We start from the raw sequence: 19,665 nt of genomic DNA on the forward strand, positions 1-19,665 counted from the left end.
ATGCCCGATGAATGGAACCTCAGTATTGTTTGCCCGATCCTGAAAAAAAGAGAACCTGTACCAACTATAATGAAATCAGTCTCCTTAGCATCGCTTACAAAATCTTCTCAGCTGTAATATGTGAACGTCTAAAGCCCATCGTCAACAACCTGATATGTCCTTATCAGTGTGGTATTGGATCATTAAATTCCAAAGTCGTTTACATTACAAGAACATCAAATCGACACCCACCTCGAGCTCTATAGAACAATGTCTAGTATTGGTATCTCTTCCATTGTGTAGGATGACCATTAAGAATTCGCACTGCTCCATAAAAGCTGGAAACAACTTAACAGAATCTTTCGATGCCAAAAAAGGCTTTTTAAAAGTCTCCATAAAGGTTGGAAATAACTTAACAGAACCTTTCGATGTAAGAAAAAGTTTTAGACAAAAGGGCTTTTCAAAAGCCTTTCCAATTATTGGTAAACGCTGATGAAATTGGCATAATGGAAAGAAATTAGCGTGATGTCACTGCGGCTTTTGGGAGTATTGATGCAGAGGCCTGAAGAACGGGTTTAGATGTTAATGACGGCAAAACAAAGTATGCTGTCATTAAAACGTAACCATCACCAGATGTGATTTTAAGGTAGTTAAGAACTTTGTGATTAACGGCCCCGTATGCATAGAAGGTGAGTGGAAAACAAAATGGAACGACCAACGAGCAGCGACGTAGATTTAGCCAAAAGGATAAAAATCCAACGACTAAGATGGGTGGGTGACGTGGATTGCATGTAAGACATTGCTCCACGCGAAAAGTCTTGAAATCCACGCACAAAAAACAGCGCAGAACAAGAAGACCGCAGATCAGATGCGCGCTCACAAGTGGAAAGTGACCTCGCCCAACTTGGGGTGTGCAACTAGAGACATCTACCTAGGGACGAGCTAGATGGAGGAGTTTATTGGGTGAAGCCCTAGTTCACACAGGACTGTAGTGGCACCTTATGTAAGTAAGCAAGTTTAGAACACTTATTAGAATTTAGTTCATAACTTTTATAATTTTGAACAAAAGTTCCAAAATGTGTTAATATTTTCGTGAATCGGCAAATGGAGCAAACATTTTGTTAGGGTGCAAAACTTTAATTGTTTGGTCAAAATCTCATTTGAGAATACGCTATTAGGTACTATCCGGTCCGGGGCGGACCTGGGCCTCAACCAACAAGCGTCTCTAGCCAGCTTGGTCCTTAGCTAGCTGTTTCCAGTTTCGCACGCCAAGTTGGTTGAGGTCCTCTCCCACTTGGGTGCGCCACCTGAGTCGCGGTCTTCCTCTACTGCGCCGTCCCTCGGGATTGGATTCGAAGACCTTCCGGGCTGGAGCGTTGATGTCTATCCCCTCTACATGACCTAGCCATCTAAGCCGTTGGACTTTAATTCTGCTAACTAGGTCAGTGTCGCTGTACAGCCCGTGCAGTTCGTCGTTATATCTTCTCCTCCATTCTCCACCTATGCGTACGGGACCAAAAATCACCCGAAGAACTTTTCTCTCGAAGCATCCTAAGACGCTCTCATCTTTCTTTGACAGCGTCCAGGCCTCAGCGCCATAAATGAGAACCGAGATGATAAGTGTCTTATAGATGGTGATTTTAGATGCTCGAGAGAGGACTTTACTTCTCAATTGCCTTCTAAAACCAAAGAAGCAGCGATTTACGAGAGTTATTCTTCGTTTGATTTCAGCGATGGTGTTCTTCCGACCATATTTTGCAGATGAATTGGTGTATGCTCCGTACCAAGTAATCTCCTGCTGCTTTGAATAGTGCGTCAGCGATGCCGTCAGTTTCAGCAGCTTTGTTTGACTTAAATTTAGCTATCTTCACTTCGTCAAGGTCGGGTAGGCGGAATTGTTGATCTGCGTCGCCGAGGTTGAGTGGTTCTATCTCCCCTACAGCGGAATGCGGTTCGTCATCGCCGTTGTATAATTTGGAGAAGTGGTCTTTCCATATTCTCAGCATCTACCACGATGTTCCCCTGATCGTCTTTACAGGCTTCGGTTCGTGGCTGGTACCCCTTTAACCTTTTGGTAAAATTTACAAACCTCATTTCTGTTCTGACATCTCTCTATCTCTACGATCGCGCTTCTCATGCTCTCTTTTTTCCGTCTAAGAAGCCGGTGTTCCTCTCTCCTCTTCTGCTCGTAGAGTTTGAGAGCAGCTCTAGTCCTTTTGTGGAGCGCCGTTTTGTATGCCTCGATCGGAAAAGGACATGGCAGTCTCTTGCGATTGTAGCCGTCTACAGCACTCCCTTGTTTTGGCTTGGATCGCGATATCCGTAGCCGTACCTTGGCAACAACGAGGTTGTGGTCCGAGTCAATGTTGGCCTCTCGGAATGTTCGGATATCCTGGATACTGGAGAAGTGTCATGCGTCGATCGCAATGTGGTCAATCTGGTTGACGGTTGATTGATCAGGAGATTTCCATGTCCCCTTGTGGATATTGAGATGCGTGAACTGCGTACTAGCTACCAGAACGTCTCGCCCCGCAGCGAAATCGACCAGCCTGAATCCGTTGTCGGAGGTGGTGTCGTGCAGGCTGTATCTTCTGATTATGCCACCAAAGATGTCTTCTCTTCCTAGCTTGGCATTAAAAACTCAATTTTAATGTCATAGCCAGGGCACTGCTCTAATGTCTTGTCCAAGAGCTCGAAGAATATGTCTTTGGTGTCTTCATCTTTCTCCTCTGTTGGGGCATGCGCGCATGTTGGCGAATTTAGCCTTGATGCGGATTGTCGTGATGCGCTCGCTCACACTGTTGAAGCTCAAAACTCTTTGCCTGAGCCTAGTTCCAACAACAAATCCACACCCAAATAGACGCTGTCTTTGTTCTCGGTAGCAGTCGCCGTAGTTTATATCTCAGTCTTTTAGTTTGCGTTTGCCCGGTTCATTCCATCGCACTTCTTGGGTGGCTGTAATATCTGCCGCTAATTGTTCGGCTGCACGTGGTCTGTTAAGGGACCTAACATTCCACGTACAAATCCGAAGTTCGTTGTCCTTATTTCGTTTGCGTGGGTTGTCAACAGTCAATCCGTCCGTATCCGAGGCGTGTTGGTGCTTCGAAACTATGATGTTCTTACGTGGCCAGGAAGTCACCCCGACGGCACAACCCCAACCTGGAGGGCCAGATCCTTAGTATAACTCCAAGGAAAGGGAACCTGATAAACCACTCCTTACAGGAATGGGCTCCGAATATGTCGAAGAAGCCTTATAAGGTGTTCACTAAGTAATTCAACCTTACTGGAACTGTAGACGCCACCGTTGATTCTATCTTGAGAATTCGTCCGCTTCCGCCTGGATAAGGAGAGGTGCCTTAGTGGAAACATCTCTCCCCCCTCTCTCGTTTGCTGCCCCCAACAACTTTCCACTGGGGTTGGAACCCAATCTCCAGTTGAGGTACTAAGCACCCAATGTTCACCGCGGGGAGGTGAGAGTAGGATTTGATAGGCAGAGGTGGGTTTTGAGAAAAACCCGTGGACTCTTGAATGCACATGTCTACCATTTAAACATTTGCGACACCAATTATCGAGCTTAAATACAATCTGCTAAGAAGTATCAAGCACCTTGAACTTTAGTTGGTGGATGATGTTCTCTGTACGCCTTACTACTTTGACGAAGCTTTCAAGTGAATAGTATAGTTTACAGTAAGCTGATCGTTTGACTTGGCTTAGTTTGTCGCGGTTTACACCTTTCTCTTATAAGCAGTCCAACATATTTTCACATCGTAATATATAATCAGTCTGATTACCGATGTGTATAACCAATTAGTTATTCAGGGTTGTAAGCCTCATTTATTACCAATGACCTTTTTAAAGGACAAGCAAGCTATAGTTACTTTTCTTGATTATTTTTTGTACGGATGGGGCGTGGTTACGTCCTTATTTTAAAAAATCCTAACACAAAAAGTATTGCCAATATTGATTTAGTAATTTTTTCTGTGTATAGAAGTATATTTAAAGTTTTATTTTATTTGTTTTTAAAAATGACCTTTCGAAGGATGCCACGGTTCTCATCAATGCACTGAGATAGTCGGAATTTGAAATTGTTTCCCACTTTTTCCAGAATATTTGTGCTTATGTCGTCGACAGCAGCAGAGAAAAAAAAGGCGATCGTGCTTGCCTCTTTCATTCTCTTTAAAGAACACACGGTAACACGTTCTGTATACAGAGGTTGCTCATGAAGTCCTCTCAGGTTAGTGGAGCTCCAATGTCGCATGTTTTGTTTGTTCACAAATCCTGAAATATGGAAATTTGCATAGTCACTAAAGAAAACAAGGGTTTCCTGAGGCAGGTTTTCGAAGAAGGCTTCACATGCATTTTTTCGCGCAACATAATCGGGTGGATTAAGTTGTTGCACAACTGCCAATTTGTAAAGGATGATTTTTTTGAGGTTTGGATTTTCATGCATTAGTATTTGACAGATCACGCGGGATTTCAGACATGGTGTCAAAGAGAAAGATGCTCAGTATGCTTTGACATTTCATCATGAAAAGACTTACTAACGAGCAACGCTTGCAAATCATTGAATTTTATTACCAAAATCAGTGTTCGGTTCGAAATGTGTTTCGCGCTTTACGTCCGATTTATGGTCTACATAATTGACCAAGTGAGCAAACAATTAATGCGATTGTGACCAAGTTTCGTACTCAGTTTACTTTATTGGACATTAAACCAACCACACGAATGCGTACAGTGCGTACAGAAGAGAATATTGCATCTGTTTCTGAGAGTGTTGCTGAAGACCGTGAAATGTCGATTCGTCGCCGTTCGCAGCAATTGGGTTTGTGTTATTCGACCACATGGGAGATTTTACGCAAAGATCTTGGTGTAAAACAGTATAAAATACAGCTCGTGCAAGAACTGAAGCCGAACGATCTGCCACAACGTCGAATTTTCAGTGAATGGGCCCTAGAAAAGTTGGCAGAAAATCCGCATTTTTATCGACAAATTTTGTTCAGCTATGAGGCTCATCGCTCACCGTATTTTTTCAAAGATGCTGTTGGACGCAACGTTACGGTGAATGGCGATCGCTATCGTTCAATGCTAACAAACTTTTTGTTGCCAAAAATGGAAGAACTGAACTTGGTTGACATGTGGTTTCAACAAGATGGCGCTACATGCCACACAGCTCGCGATTCTATGGCCATTTTGAGGGAAAACTTCGGAGAACAATTCATCTCAAGGAATGGACCGGTAAGTTGGCCACCAAGATCATGCGATTTGACGCCTTTAGACTATTTTTTGTGGGGCTAGGTCAAGTCTAAAGTCTACACAAATAAGCCAGCAACTATTCCAGCTTTGGAAGACAACATTTCCGAAGAAATTCGGGCTAATCCGGCCGAAATGCTCGAAAAAGTTACCCAAAATTGGACTTTCCGAATGGACCACCTAAGACGCATTTAAATGAAATTATCTTCAAAAAGTAAATGTCATGGACCAATCTAACATTTCAAAAAAATAATCGATGAGATTTTGCAAATTTTATGCGTTTTTTTTTCTCAAGCTCTTAAAAAATCACCAGACTGGATACAATTTCATTATCTACCAGGTTCCATGCTTCAGTAACTCTTTTAAGTATTGTTTCTTCAAAACAAAAATATCAAATAAAAAGACAAACAATTTTTAGATAGTTTGTTATGTATTTATATTTATTTGTAAAATAAAATTAAACACTACAAGATTCTTAGGACTATAATAATAATTATTACTCGAATGATGATTTCCATCACCATCACTCAAATGAGGTTTTCTTTTCTTTTTGTTATAATATAAAATATATATAAAAACTAAACAAAACAAAAATAATAAAATGTAATACCTACGGTATGTGAGTTTTTCGAAAAACAAAACAATTAAATCCAACGTGTCTTAAATTAAAGATATTTCAAAACAAAAACAATAAGACACGTCTTTTCTCTTGTTTCTCTAAAACGTGTGCATGTGCGGTGATTAAATAATTTGATCTACAAGAATGTGTAATTTTTTTTTTTGAATTAGACTTTATACATTTTTTTAAACAAATGATGTTCCTAAAAATATCCTTTTATAGAATTTCTTCCCTAAACATAAACTCTGAATGTTTTAGCGCAAAATCAAAGAACCTAACCTTAAAAAAAGAAAAAAAAAGAAAACTTTTAAAAAGCTAATTTATGATGGTGGTATGATGTCTGATGATTTTGTTGTTGTTGTTATTGTTGTTGCCTTTTTTCTCCTAACTTAACATCTAATCCCCGTTATACACTCTAAAGTTAGATAGGCTAACCCTAATTGGCTAGTCATCCTTAAAGTTTTTATTTTGGTCGTAATAGGATCCTTTATCAGAAGGATCAGGAATTTCGGCAATGTGGACGTGTCCATGTGTGAAATGTGTTCCATCGCCATACTTTTCGATGGTTTTTCGGACAAGCTCCTTGGACGGTTGCTTCATGTCCCACGCCCAACCCATTTTTGCGAACATGTCCAGATAGAATGTTGTAAGATTGACGGAGTACTTTCCCAATTCAGCTGCTTTGTAGTCCCAGGGGAAGACGTGGTGATAGTTGTGCCAGCCTTCACCCATGGCGACAATTGATACACAAAGATTCTCGCTTGGATTGATGCGTCTAAACGAAGAGAAACGATCAGTTTAGGAAACTTTTTCAAGGTTTAATAAGAACTTACTTGTCATATGGCCTTGCTCCCCACATATGTGCTGCACTATTCACCGACCAGGTGAAGTTCAAACTACACACATAACGGAAGATGCATTGCGTCAAGAAGGCACAATACCACTTTTCATCCCAGCAATACACCGGAATCATTGTGGGAATCAGGAAACACAGCAACAATTTCAACAGAATAAAATGCTTCTGATGGAATTGCACCACAGGATCGCTGAGCACATCGGACATGTCTAGTTGACGACCTCGCCTCAGGACTTCGGGGTGCTTCAACATCATAAGCCAGCCGACATGAGCAAAGAAGAATCCACGGTTGGAATTATGCGGGTCGGCATCCGTTTCGGAGAACTTGTGATGGACACGATGATCACGCACCCAATCGTAAATAGTATTCTGCAAATTAAGAAAATAAACATTTCAATACTTGCTTCTATGAAGATTCAAAAAAAAAATACGTGATAAATATTTTCAAGCTTTTTAAATCAATATGGGCAATACCGAACCGATGTACATTAATTTGCTGATTAAATATTTGCTCATTGCCAGAAATAATAAAATAACCCTTGCCATTAACCTCTTCCTTCTTCATAGTCAAGTCAGTTGGTAGGTGATAGGTACTTAACTTATTCAGACCCCATAGAGACAAGAAATCAGCTAGAAGTCAACAAAACTTGAATATGAAATCGGAATTATTAGACGATTGGTGTTAAGTAGTTTGGTATTGAATTTTTAAACTTGTGCGGCAAAAGCAAATATTGTGGGACAGGAAGACGTTTTATTTTCTATTTAATTAAGATATTTAATCTTGAATGCGAAAAATATAGGTAGTAGAAATTATTTTTATACTTGAGAGTTGGACTTCGTGATTTTTGTTTGTAATAACCCAAATTGTTATTTAAATTACTTCAAAAAATACAAGTAAATCTATTTCGGTACAAATTTTGTTGTTTTGTAAGTTTTGGGAAAAGACCATTGAATTGAATTTTAATAAAAACTAAAGGAGGGTTCTAAATTTCCATAGAACAAAAATGAGCAGAACAACAACCCTGCTTAGCTATCAAAATGTTAAAATGAGTAAAATTAAAAGATAGTTAATTTCGAAAAATAGTTCAGCTGATCAATAACTTGAATTAAGAAGGGTTTAATTTTGTATTTAAAACTATTGCAAAAGAAAAGGTCTATGCTTGGCTTCAAACAAAAATATATGAAAAGGAATGTTTTTAATTTATATAAATTAAATTGGGTGAGATTATGAACCAGAGCCTTGTGACTTACAACTCTCAACCATTCCTGTGTGCGAGTACTGTTGTCAGGAATGGAAGGGACCTACAATTTAAGGCTGAATCCGAACGGCTAATTTGAGAAAGCACTTTTTCATGACAAGAATTACTCTTGAAGGATTGTTTTTACCATTTCTTCTTGAAAATTGTCCATTTTATTAGTTTTAGTTAGTTTTTTGCTAAGTTAATTTTAACTTTTGATTTTCACAAAACTTTCTTGTATTTGTGTGTTTGTTCATTATTAATCTGATAGGTAGATCTTCTTTCAGTTGTACCAATTTTTAAATACAAAAATCTGGCTACTGCGTATCGTTTTGTTATCAATTTCTCATTGTTCTACATATGGAATACCAAAAAAACGCATCTATTGTCGGTTTTTGTGACACCGGTCGATTCTAACTATGCTCTTAAGATGTTAAGAAAAAATATTTCAAAATAATTATACAAACAAAACTGCAAGTCTTGTTTTCGCCCACTTGTAAAGGGTTTCATATGTTAAGGATAATTCTGTTTTTTAATCAATTCAATAGGTACAACGACAATTTAATCGTTGTTTATGAGCATTTTCAAGTACTAGATAGTTTAAACCAACCATTTTAGTGTTTTAAATAAAATTCAATTTCTGATCCAAAATTTTAAGACGAATGGACAAATGCCTAAGAAGTGTTTCAAAAGCTAAAATCAACATACTTAGACACTAAACCTAACCAGACGTGCAGCAGCTGATAGAATTGACCGAAGTCTCAATGGCTTTTATTCTTACTTAAAAGATGAAACATTATGGGAGGCAAAGAGAACTGCAGAAACAACAGCTTGAAGATGAGTAATTTTAAGGTGTGCATATGACTCTTGTAATTCTTGGGCAAAAATAAATTAAAAAAAGTTGGAGTAAAAGCAAGAGTCTTTTTACACTTTTAAGAGCTATAAAATTCGAGCAATCTTAAACTACTTAAACTTAAGAAATAATCGCTACTTGACTAACAGCGGAGAGTTATGCTATTAGAGTTTTTCAAAATTCAAATTATCTGAAAAAAGAGTGGTATCAGATGGTTTTTCAGACGATAAACTATTTAGTTACGGTGGCCCTGATGGGTCAACCTTTTATTTTTACGATGTGAGAAAACAAGAAGGTTTTCTAAGCTTCATCACTACTGTGATGGAGATATTGTTATACTGAAAGCTATAAGTTATTATGGAATAATGTTGAGTTCGTTACATCAAAAATGACTGCAGAAATTTTCCTAAATAATCTTAGATATGGTTAGTATTAATGTTAACGAGGGATATCGTCAGTTTGAAGACAGAGAATCCTTAATTTCTGCAATTAAATTAGAGTGGAACGAAATTTCGTTGAACTATTTTAAAAGGCTGTATGATTTATACCGAAACTTATTTAAGAAGTAATTAAAAGTAAAGGTGGAAGTTTCGACCACCAAACTTAACAGACTCTTGTTTTATTGCAATCCAAGAACAATTTTAAGTTTTGTACCTATTCAGTTGATTTAAAAAAGATTCAACTTTTTTTAAGTAGAAGGCTTTGCAAATGGGAGAAATAAGATTTAGTTGTTGATTTTGGATAATTCTTTTCTTAACAAATTAAAATATTGATGGTGCAATACCCATCAATATTTTGATAAAATGTAAAAAGTATTTTTTAAAATGTTTCAGCACATTCGGTTTAAGGGTGTAGATATTCGTTTATTTGTTAATATATGAAGTTGAAAACTCTTTTAAGAAAATCTTATTGAAAACACATCAATTGAAAATAGGGTTTCCTGATTTGGATATCGATCAAATGCTCTCTTGTTCCGCTGTTTTTTCAAAAGCTAATTTTTACTGCTTGAATGAAAAACCCATATTTTAATACTATGTAATAATTTCAGAACAATACTCTCTCAACAAAATTACAAATATGAAAAACTTTACACCTTATGTAGATTGTTCCTATTTTAGTTTTTTGTCTAAATCCTAAAATACAGGTTAATCAAATTGGTCATCATGTAAAAGATAATCTGAACTAAGGAAAAGTATTAACGACTATTCGGTTTTAAGTTCAGAAAGTATTACAGTGTTCCCCAAGCTTTAATAAATAAATTAGGTTGTGCAACAGTCCGTTGAGAAGAAGGGCCTAAAGATCTACAATTCTCAACCATTACTCTGCGTGAGTAACTTTTTAAGGGATAGAAGGGTACTATCTATAGTTTAAAGTCCATTCCGAACTGCTAATTTCAGAAAGCACTTCTCATGAAAAAAATTACTCTTGGAGGTTTGGTCAATTCATCGCAAGATGTGATAAAAAGACTTCTGGCATGACATAAAAGTGTTATTAAACAACTGTCTTTTGCTCTCTGGGCAGCTATTTATTGCATGCATTGGCTTCTCTAACTTAAATAACTATTTGAAGTCTTTTGGGCTCTTCTTTGGTCCTTAAATGAAATATTAACTTAGATTATACGACTTTTGGAATCATCAAAGCAGAGCTTAATTTTGAGCCCGACTTGTATGTAATTTTTGTTTAAGTTTGAAATGTCAATTATTGATATTTTCAGAGAGTCTTTGTTATATAGTTTACTTAACATGTATCAAAAACCCGCCAATTTATCGTAAGCGACCAAATAAATTTCATCGTAAACGACAAATTAAAAGCTTACTGCTGGTCCTTGATACTACTTGTACCCGTAGTCAATATTAGAAATTATTAATTATGCTTAAGTTAAGACATGACAATAGCCTTAAAGGCTTTAGCAAATTTTAGTAATTAAGTTAGCTTTTTTATTCAAAATGTCGCTTACGATAAAATGGCGCGAAGAGCTCGACAAGTCGGCCACCCTCGTTCCTATTAATTTAATACAACGCACACATATAGCATAAATACAATTTGTTTTTTAATTAAATATGTTTTGTATCTAAATATGCTTAAAAATAATTTCACATTCAAATGAAATTAAACACTCACCTGTCCAGAAAGTGAAAAACACGCCATCAATATTACTCTCAATGGAACATTGGCCTTAAATGACTTGTGTGTCCATAGTCTATGAACACCTCCAGTTACACCAAACCCTGCTAATCCACCAGTGAAGAATGCTAAAAATATAAATTAAAATAAAAACTTTAAACAAAATGTAATAAATTGAATTGTTGTAAATTCACATAGAATATGTTTTTGTTTGTTCCTTTTTTGAACAAATTATTATGAGTTTTTAATTATTATAATTTGTTGTGCTATTCAAAGTTAACGTTGGTGTTCAGTGTAGCATAGAAACACCAGTTCTTTTTTAGTCTCTCGCACTTTAAGCTTTCAATTAGCACTTACTAAACAAAATTTGGCTATACATGAACTGAACATACAAATTTTAAGCGCTAATTGTCTTGCCTTCAACAAATTCGTTTTAAGAAACCCATAACTTAATGCTTTTTACTTACCTAGCTTTGCTGTAGCTAGGTAATATATAATTATAGAAGCGTTAAGGTTGAAACCTTAAAAATTCAACTCAAGACTTGTTTAAATTTTGTGAACGTTGCAAAAGAATGAATTTGACATTTCCGTAAGTTTCTGATTCATTTTGTGCGGAAGACTGTGGTTTTATTTAGATCAGCTAACTTCTTTGGGAAATAAGACAGCTTTCATTTAAAAACGAATTAGATTTGTTATTTGAGATAAAATTCATCATGTCTATTCCTTCGAAAATAAAAGCCTTTTAAAAGATAAGTTAAAGCTTTACTTTCAGGAGTGTTACCATTTAAAGAAGAACTGTCTTACATTTTCTAATGAAATTTTGTTAACATTCCAAAGGTATTCCAAAGAAATTTTGAAATAGTACGACTACAATAATTGTCCCATATACGTTTCATATTATATTCAAAAAACACTTTAAATTTAATTTATTCAAACTGATCTCGATATTATTGTAATTTTCGGTGAATTATTTTGCAACATCAAAAATGTTACAAGATACAAATTCACCTTTTTTCCGGTTTTATAAATAGAGTCTCAAAATTCCCACCTAAGTTCTTTTTTTTTTCTTTTACTTATTTTGACCTTCACGCAGTTTTCTTGTTATGATTATCAAACAAAGTAAAACCTGTAAAGCACCTTATAAAGTTAGGCCTATTAATGGTTATATGAACGCAACGGAGGTAGACAAAATATATCACTCCTCAACTTTGTGTAGGTACCTTACCTATGACGTTACATATTCGCAGTCATCCGAATCTTAATTTACCTTTCTACTATATTCAACATCATCATATCTTATAAACCAGTCTAATTTGTAAGATTTCTTTGATCAAGGTCAATTATAGAAACAATTTTTATTCATGTTGATTTTAAAGAATTTACATATTTCTATGCAATTTCACATAAATGGATATGCAACATGGAGTTTTATTTTTAGTTTTTAGGCATAGTCAGAGTTAATAGTGTTGCATTAATTAACAGTTAAATTAAAATGTTTATAGTTTAAAAATTCGGTCTATTCCATAACAACAAACAGAAACTATTTCTTTGAAATCATGCGTACACATTTATTTTGCCACATCATTGTTATGATAAGGGCTAATCTAAAAGCTTTTTTTCTATGAGTCTTAATAAGAGTCAAAAATGACATCTGAACTCTATTCCATGACAGAAGATGAAAGTTTTTTTTTTGCACGAGTATTACTCTTTGCGAGGAATTGACAAATCTTCTAAGAGTAATTCTTGTCATGAAAAGTGTTTTCTCAAATATCCGTTCGGATTCGGCATAAAACTGTAGGTCCCCTCCATTCCTGAGATAAATCGCACAGAGGAATGGTTAGGAGTTGTAAGTCACTGGGCCCTAGCTTTAAGAGTTATTCTTGTCATGAAAAGTGCTTTCTCAAATATCCATTCTGATTGGACATAAAACCGTAGGTCCCCTACATTCCTGACATTAATCGCTGACAGGAATGATTAGGAGTTGTAAGTCACTAAGCCTAACAGTACCTACCATCAAATTGAGTAAGCTACTTTATTGAAAAAGGCGCAAGTTTTTACACGGTCTTATAAATTATTAAACCATTTTAGTAAGTTGTTAAGTTAAAATGATGATCTTACTACTTTTTTACGACGCGAAGTGTTTTTGAAATAGATTTTTCTTTATATAAAAGAAAACCAGTGTTTTTTACTTATTAGAATTACGAATAAAATTTTATAATGAAAACCTAAATAAATTTAAACGTTTTAGTGAGATTCTAAAGAGTTCTTTAGCTCAGTTTTTTAGTCAGAGGTTAATAAGAGAAAGTAATTAAGTTATAGTCAAACCTGTTTCAAGCGTAGTTATATGAACAAATTCGTTTTGAGCAGTTTGTAAATTGATAAAGAAATAAAGGGAGCTTAAGTGTTTTGGACAAAGCTTTAAAAATTAAAGAAGAGACAGCTCTTAAATCGCTAAAACAATGCTGCAATAGTTGCTCTAAAATATTTTTAAAATACTTAAAAATAATTTAAACAATTTTCCCGTAATACTAGAACTTCTAGGAATGCCTATCAATTTATATTTGAACCCAATTTCAGATGTACTGTCAAATAAAGAAATTCTTTCTTCAGTCGCACATGAAGAATATTGAGTGCTGTACTATTGCATCAGTAACTCAAAATCTAAAATATTTTTTAAAATCGAAGTTTTAAGGTTGCGAACCACGCTGATAACTTCCCATCCCGTCTGTCGATTTTCTTACTTAAGACTTTAACATAATATATCTAACAATGTTTTGTGTGAGATGAATAATTTGAAATCAATATTTTTCTTTGTTCTCCTAATAATTAAGTCGAAAATCCTTACTTATCAAGTTTTTTTTGTTTAAGGATGTTTTCCCGTTTTGTTAAAAAATGTCGGTTGAATTTTTCTACAAGATTAACTAAAAATAAGCAAAATATTTTTTATATAATGAAATAGTTTAATTTCCAAATCTTTTTTTGTTAACGAGATCTATAGTCGAAACCCAATTTTTACCAATTTAAGTAGCCTATCTTGGAAATTTGCATTTCTAATGTAAACAAATACAGATTAATTTTTCAACGTTAACAAAAAATTTAGCACGGAATGAAATCATTTTTAAGTTTATTTATTGAGGAGGTATCGCGAATCGAATGCCAATTGTTACCAATTTTGCGTATTATTTTTTGTATATCTTTTTTATTTTTTTATGACAACAATTTACTGTAAGACTTTCATACCAATTTTACTGAATGTCGAAAACAATATTTTATAAAAGATACATTTATTTAAAGCCATTGTCTTTTTCATTTTTGTAAAGTTTAATAAAGCCAATTTTCAACAGTTGTTCTTTTACACTTAAAAGAGTGAAATAAAGCCAAATTGGTTTCATTTCAATTTCAACGCCGTGGTTTGTCATTAATGCTGCAAAGGAATTTTGCATACACTCAACCTCGCAACTACCCCAAATCCTATAGTGTGCTCAAGCAAATGGGCACACGTTCTCAAAATAGGTTAGCTTTATTTCACTTTGCCAGAGTGCAATATGACCAACTGCTGAAAATTGGCCTTATTTCACTTTTGTAAGGTGAAATAAGTCCAAGTTTTGAAAGGTAGTTTAAATTTATTTGGACTTTGTTCACGAAACATAAAAACCTTCCACACAATTTTCTTAAGTGTCCTCTCCTCATCTTTCTAGAGACCTTGAAACGTCGAGAAATGTCAACATTTTTAAATCGAAAAATCGGACCGATTACAATAACTTCCAATGGGAATTTAAAAACAAAACACACTTAGGTCCACTTTTTCTCCTGGTGAATATTGCCAACTTGCTGTCAGAAGTTTCCAATAAAATTCAGCTACCCAAGCCATTTAGTTTTGCAATTAATCAAATCGTAGAAAAGTTTGAATTCACAAAACCCACGTATAGCGTCTTGTATTTAAAAAGCTTAGAATTGCCTTCTGTTTCAGCATTTTGCTGAATTGAGTAGTTCTATTAAAGAAACAATCTGATTTATCCGATTTGTTTTGGGTTACATTCCGTAAGATTTAATTGACTTATTGGGCTCTGGAGATATTTGAGGCATTTGTAATTTTTTTGGCAGAACTATTAAAAACACTGAAATTATTCTGCGCAATGCTAAAAAACATGAAGGATTAGAAGATTATGAGAATTGACAACACTCGATTATTTTTTCTGAGAATGTTTTAAGTTAATCGTCTAAGCTTGAAAGTCAACCTCTACACGAATAGATTCGGGGCTAACATTCGAGATGCTATGTTTCAGAAATGCCACAAATATTGGATCAAATCCTGAGAAATAGAATCTATGCCTTAAGAAATATTTCAACTTACGAGTTGTGTATTACTTCTAATTGCGTGCGCAGTATAAAGTTTTTCAATAGTACTTTCGGATGACGAAATTTCATTTATAACCATTTAAGTAAAAGTTTTAAACAAAATGGTACTTGGTACTTTTACAAAAAGTCATACAAAAATAATAACACTTCCTTTTTTAGATAGTGTTCTACCTATAAGACGTACTTTGTGCTTTAAAGGATTGAAGCTATGAGATATTCTTAATGTACTTTAATCTTGTTTGCTTCCAACATTGTTTCGCAGATTATAAGCTCCTACATAAACAAAACTTGTGATTCAAAAGACGTTATTTCATAAGACTTATTTTGTTATACGACCACCACTAAACTTGGGTTTGAAAACAAGATTTAAGAGCATCATTTGCAGCTGCTGAGAGCTAAGTTTATCAAAACTGATGACTTTTTGGTGCATCGCTTCGAGCTCGTGTGGTCTGGTCTCTATTACAAGTTCACGAGCAACAATGTGGTTTGTATCTTAGTTTTGTATTGAAAATCCAGTTTTCGTTTTCTTTTATTTTGTTTCATATGATTTCCTAATAACGGTTGGTGTAGTGTAAGATACCCGTACACTTGACACGGTGACGTAGATTCAAAAGATTCACCATACGCAACTGGTTTTTGAATAAAAAAGTCAGTCTTAATACAATGTATAGGAATATGTAGGTACAAGTAATAAAAGGAATAAAGTAATTTTTTTTATTTAATCCGTTTTGGTTATGGTTAATTTGTGAATAAATTATAATTATTGTATCTTGATGCATTTGGTGAGATGCATTTCAATTAAATGTGTGGTAAGTTTTTTCGGATTTTGTTGTAGGGGACAATTTATGTTTTTAGTTAAAAAACTTTTTGTTAAGGACTTGTAATTTTACTTGCTTAAAATTCCTAAATATTTAGCAATTTTCAAGCTATTCTAAATGGCGATTGTTGTTTTTAAATAAGACATAAAGCAAACGGATGTTTCTAAAAGTTTAAGTATTTAATTTACGCCTTTCACTTAAGGGACCTTTTAAGAACTACTTACTTAGATTTCAAATTGTTTGAAATTAGAAAAAATCTTTCTAATTTAGTATCTTATGATATTTTTTACAAAATTTTAAACAAAAAATATAAGTTGGGATGGAGACCGCATGAATAACTTTCCAATAAGCCAAATTGTTACTTAAAGATCAACAAAAAGTATAAAACCAATAGTTGATGTTAAAGTTGTTTTTTGTCGTAATATTTGTAGAAAGATTCAATGTTATCAAAAGTTAACAACAATATTTTATTAATAAGATAATAAAGTTTGTCGGAAATGCCTTTATTGGTTGTCCAGTTGTTAAAGTCGAAAATGAGTTTTAACCAACTTTTAGTAATATTTTGCAAAAGTTTTTTTATGTTTTTGTCGAAAACTTTCGTTAGGTGATTATTTGAGTGACAAATATTTATATTGTTTTGTTTGTAACTTTTTATCCATATGGCGGTTTCAAAAGTAGAGGGCAGTTGAAAGCCTGACATTTACGAAAATGTATCACTTAACTATGACACAACGCATACAAATTGTTAAACCTAATACAAAAAAGGTGATTCTTCCACAGACATTTATCGTGCTTTAAGGTGCGTGTTCATTTGAGAGTACTTCTGCTAGTTAACTCTCGAGAGCAACTCTCGAGAGCAACTCTCAGGAGACTGTCCATTTGAGAGCCAAATTTTAGAAATTTTGCTATCGCGAGCTCCCTGCTCGAATATATAGAGTTTTCTTGCTGAGGGTATCCTCATAATCGTGTCCACTTGATAAATTTCTTCTGCTGGCATATTATCAGTTGGCCACGTATTTTTTCAAGCGAAGGGTTGCAGCTGCTTTAATTATCGGAATTTTAAAATAATGTTGGGTCAAACCCTGCGTAGATCGTCGTAACCAATTCGGTGCGGAGTATGCTCTTTCAAGAGAGCTCCAAATTGAAGGTCCTCAACAGTTTCGAAATGTTTGTCGTGTGTCAGTTAGTGAAAGTTAATTGTTGATTTAGACAAAAAGATAGATTTTAAGCATATGAATCGGAAATCATTTTCGAAGGAAAAACTAAAAGTTAATTGTATGATCTGTGCAGGTGATTCATACGGCAGCCTTCAGTACCTTTTTCGGATTCCAGTGTGTACAATAGGAAGAATTGTGAGAGACGTCTGTCCAAAAATTTTCAACAGTTTAAAAGACAAGTTTTTGAAGGTAAAAACGAAGAAAAAATTTATTTTCAAACCAAATTTATATGAACAAGACATAGTTTACACTGCTTCCCATGTTTACTCTCGACAGCTTCTCGCAAAATATGAACTTTGTTGGTATTCCTCGAGCTTATCTCGGATAGAGATAAGCAAATGTGTCCACTTGCGAGTGAATTTCAAAAAGATCGAATGTCGAAAGTAATTAGTATAATGAGCAGCTATAGAGCGACTCGCAGCACATTTACTCTCAAATGGACACCCACCTTAAGAGGAGAATATGGTTTACAAATTCGTCCAACTACGTAAGCAATTGGCAAAATTGGGAAGAGATTCGATGGGTTACAGATATTGTAAGGCCCGTTCATCATCGTTTTGCTCGTACCACTTTAAATATGACTGCTGTAAGTGAAAGTGTAGCCGAAGACCTGAATGTGTCGTCGTGTTCAGGGATTAGGACTGTCTTACGGCACATTATGGCGTATTTTGAATTTGGATCTATTCATATGAAGTCCAGCTCACACAACAACTGAAGCCAGCTGAGTATTCACAACGTCTTAGATACATCGAATGGGTGCTTGAAGAACAGGCTGTGGACGGCGATTTTTCAAAATAAATTTTCTTCAGCGCTGAAGCACATTTCTCACTCTGTGCCCGGTAGGTATGTTAATAAACATAATTATCGTAATTTTTGTTCTGAGAATCATCGAAGAGTTGAAGACAGGGCATTGCATGCACAAAAAGTCACTGTTTGGTCCTTTGGTGTGATTGGACCTTACTTTTTCAAAAACGACGATGGAACCGTAACCGTTGATTCCGAGCGTTATGGTCATACTATAACCAACTTATTTTTGCCTGCTTTTGAAGAATAAGACTTGGAGAAAATGTGGTTTTAACAAGACGGTGCCACATGCCATACAACTCAAAGGGAACATGGATTAATTGCAAGTTACATTTCCTGGCCGAGTAATTTCTCTCCGTGGCGATATCAACTGGACACGGAGAACATGCGATTTGGCACCTCTTGACTTTTTCTTGTGGGGCGACGCAAACGACCGTGTTTATGAAGATAAACCTTTAACTCCTGATAATATTATCAACGTTCAAACTTTATAATAAAAAATAAATATCATGAACCAAACATTTAATACGTGTTTTATTTACGTTTTTCTTTTGAAACCTCAAATTGGATAAACCTGTATTTATAAAATCACGGTTTGTTCAATGTTCATACTTCGTTCATATTGAAAATTCTACGAAACATTTTTCAATGCAATTTAACTCAAACTTGAGTGATATTCTAAACTTTATTTTATTATTTATAAAACGCAAAGTTAATTTTTGGAAGTCTTCAGCATCATACTCAAAATATCACAAATGTAGTCATAACTTTAACTCCATTTTAACAAAACAGTGTAAACTTTGACCTAATTTCTTGCAAAAATTCAACACACCAATAACACTTTTTTCTTTCTATAATCTCTGTCATAAGTAGATAATAAATTATTACGTCAAATACTTTCTCCAATCTTTATTAAATCTGTCTCCTTTTTGTTTGTGTTTCTTAAATTTCAATAATAAAAATAACGTGCTGAAAAAATTAAATTTTTTTCTTGTAGTACCTTCAACAAATAATAATTACATCATATAAGTTTTAAGCGCATCAGAGTAGGTGTAACAACACACTTAAGAAAACCATCTCAGTTCCACCTATCAAAAAATCCATCCAAAAGATCAATAATGGAGATTACCCAACATTTTAAAAGTTGCAAAAGTTTGAATCAAAAAAAAAAGAAACAACAAATTATTATTATTTTTTCATCAACCATTCATAAGATCTTTCTACTGTAAATGGAATTTATTCAACAAAATAAACAGTAAAGAAAAAAAAGAAGAAAAAAACAGGTATAAATCTATACAAATTTAAGAAGCATAATTTATTGACTCACTGCATGAGCTGATAAATGACGAATAAATTATTAAAGTGAGAAATGTTTGGCCCAGTTTTAAAAATAGAATGATTTATAGAGGAAAATTTGTTTCGATATTTTCATAGAAAAGTTCTACTATACCTAAAATTATTTCAAAAATAGTTATTAGAATTTTGAAAATTTATGAAATTTGAAAAAATTTAGTTTTTTTTTGTAAAAATTAGAAAGGCTTTCGAATT

At 34.6% G+C, this 19,665-nt stretch overlaps 1 protein-coding gene across 2 annotated transcripts in view; it reads right to left on the bottom strand.

Moving 5' to 3' along the window:
- Positions 1-5,640: 5,640 nt before the first annotated feature.
- The window catches only part of LOC129952827 (acyl-CoA Delta-9 desaturase), a 29,988-nt gene continuing 15,963 nt past the window's right edge, over positions 5,641-19,665 (bottom strand). For both annotated transcript variants that reach the window (XM_056065682.1, XM_056065690.1), the window contains exons 3-5: positions 10,917-11,047; positions 6,682-7,073; positions 5,641-6,623 (exon numbers count right to left, since the gene is read on the bottom strand). In XM_056065682.1, the coding sequence (XP_055921657.1) occupies positions 6,293-6,623; positions 6,682-7,073; positions 10,917-11,047 (854 nt within the window). In that variant the 3' untranslated portion in view covers positions 5,641-6,292. The remainder of the gene's footprint in view (positions 6,624-6,681; positions 7,074-10,916; positions 11,048-19,665) is intronic.

The sequence above is a fragment of the Eupeodes corollae genome, chromosome 1 (assembly GCF_945859685.1).
Source record: "Eupeodes corollae chromosome 1, idEupCoro1.1, whole genome shotgun sequence".
Lineage (NCBI taxonomy): Eukaryota > Metazoa > Arthropoda > Insecta > Diptera > Syrphidae > Eupeodes > Eupeodes corollae.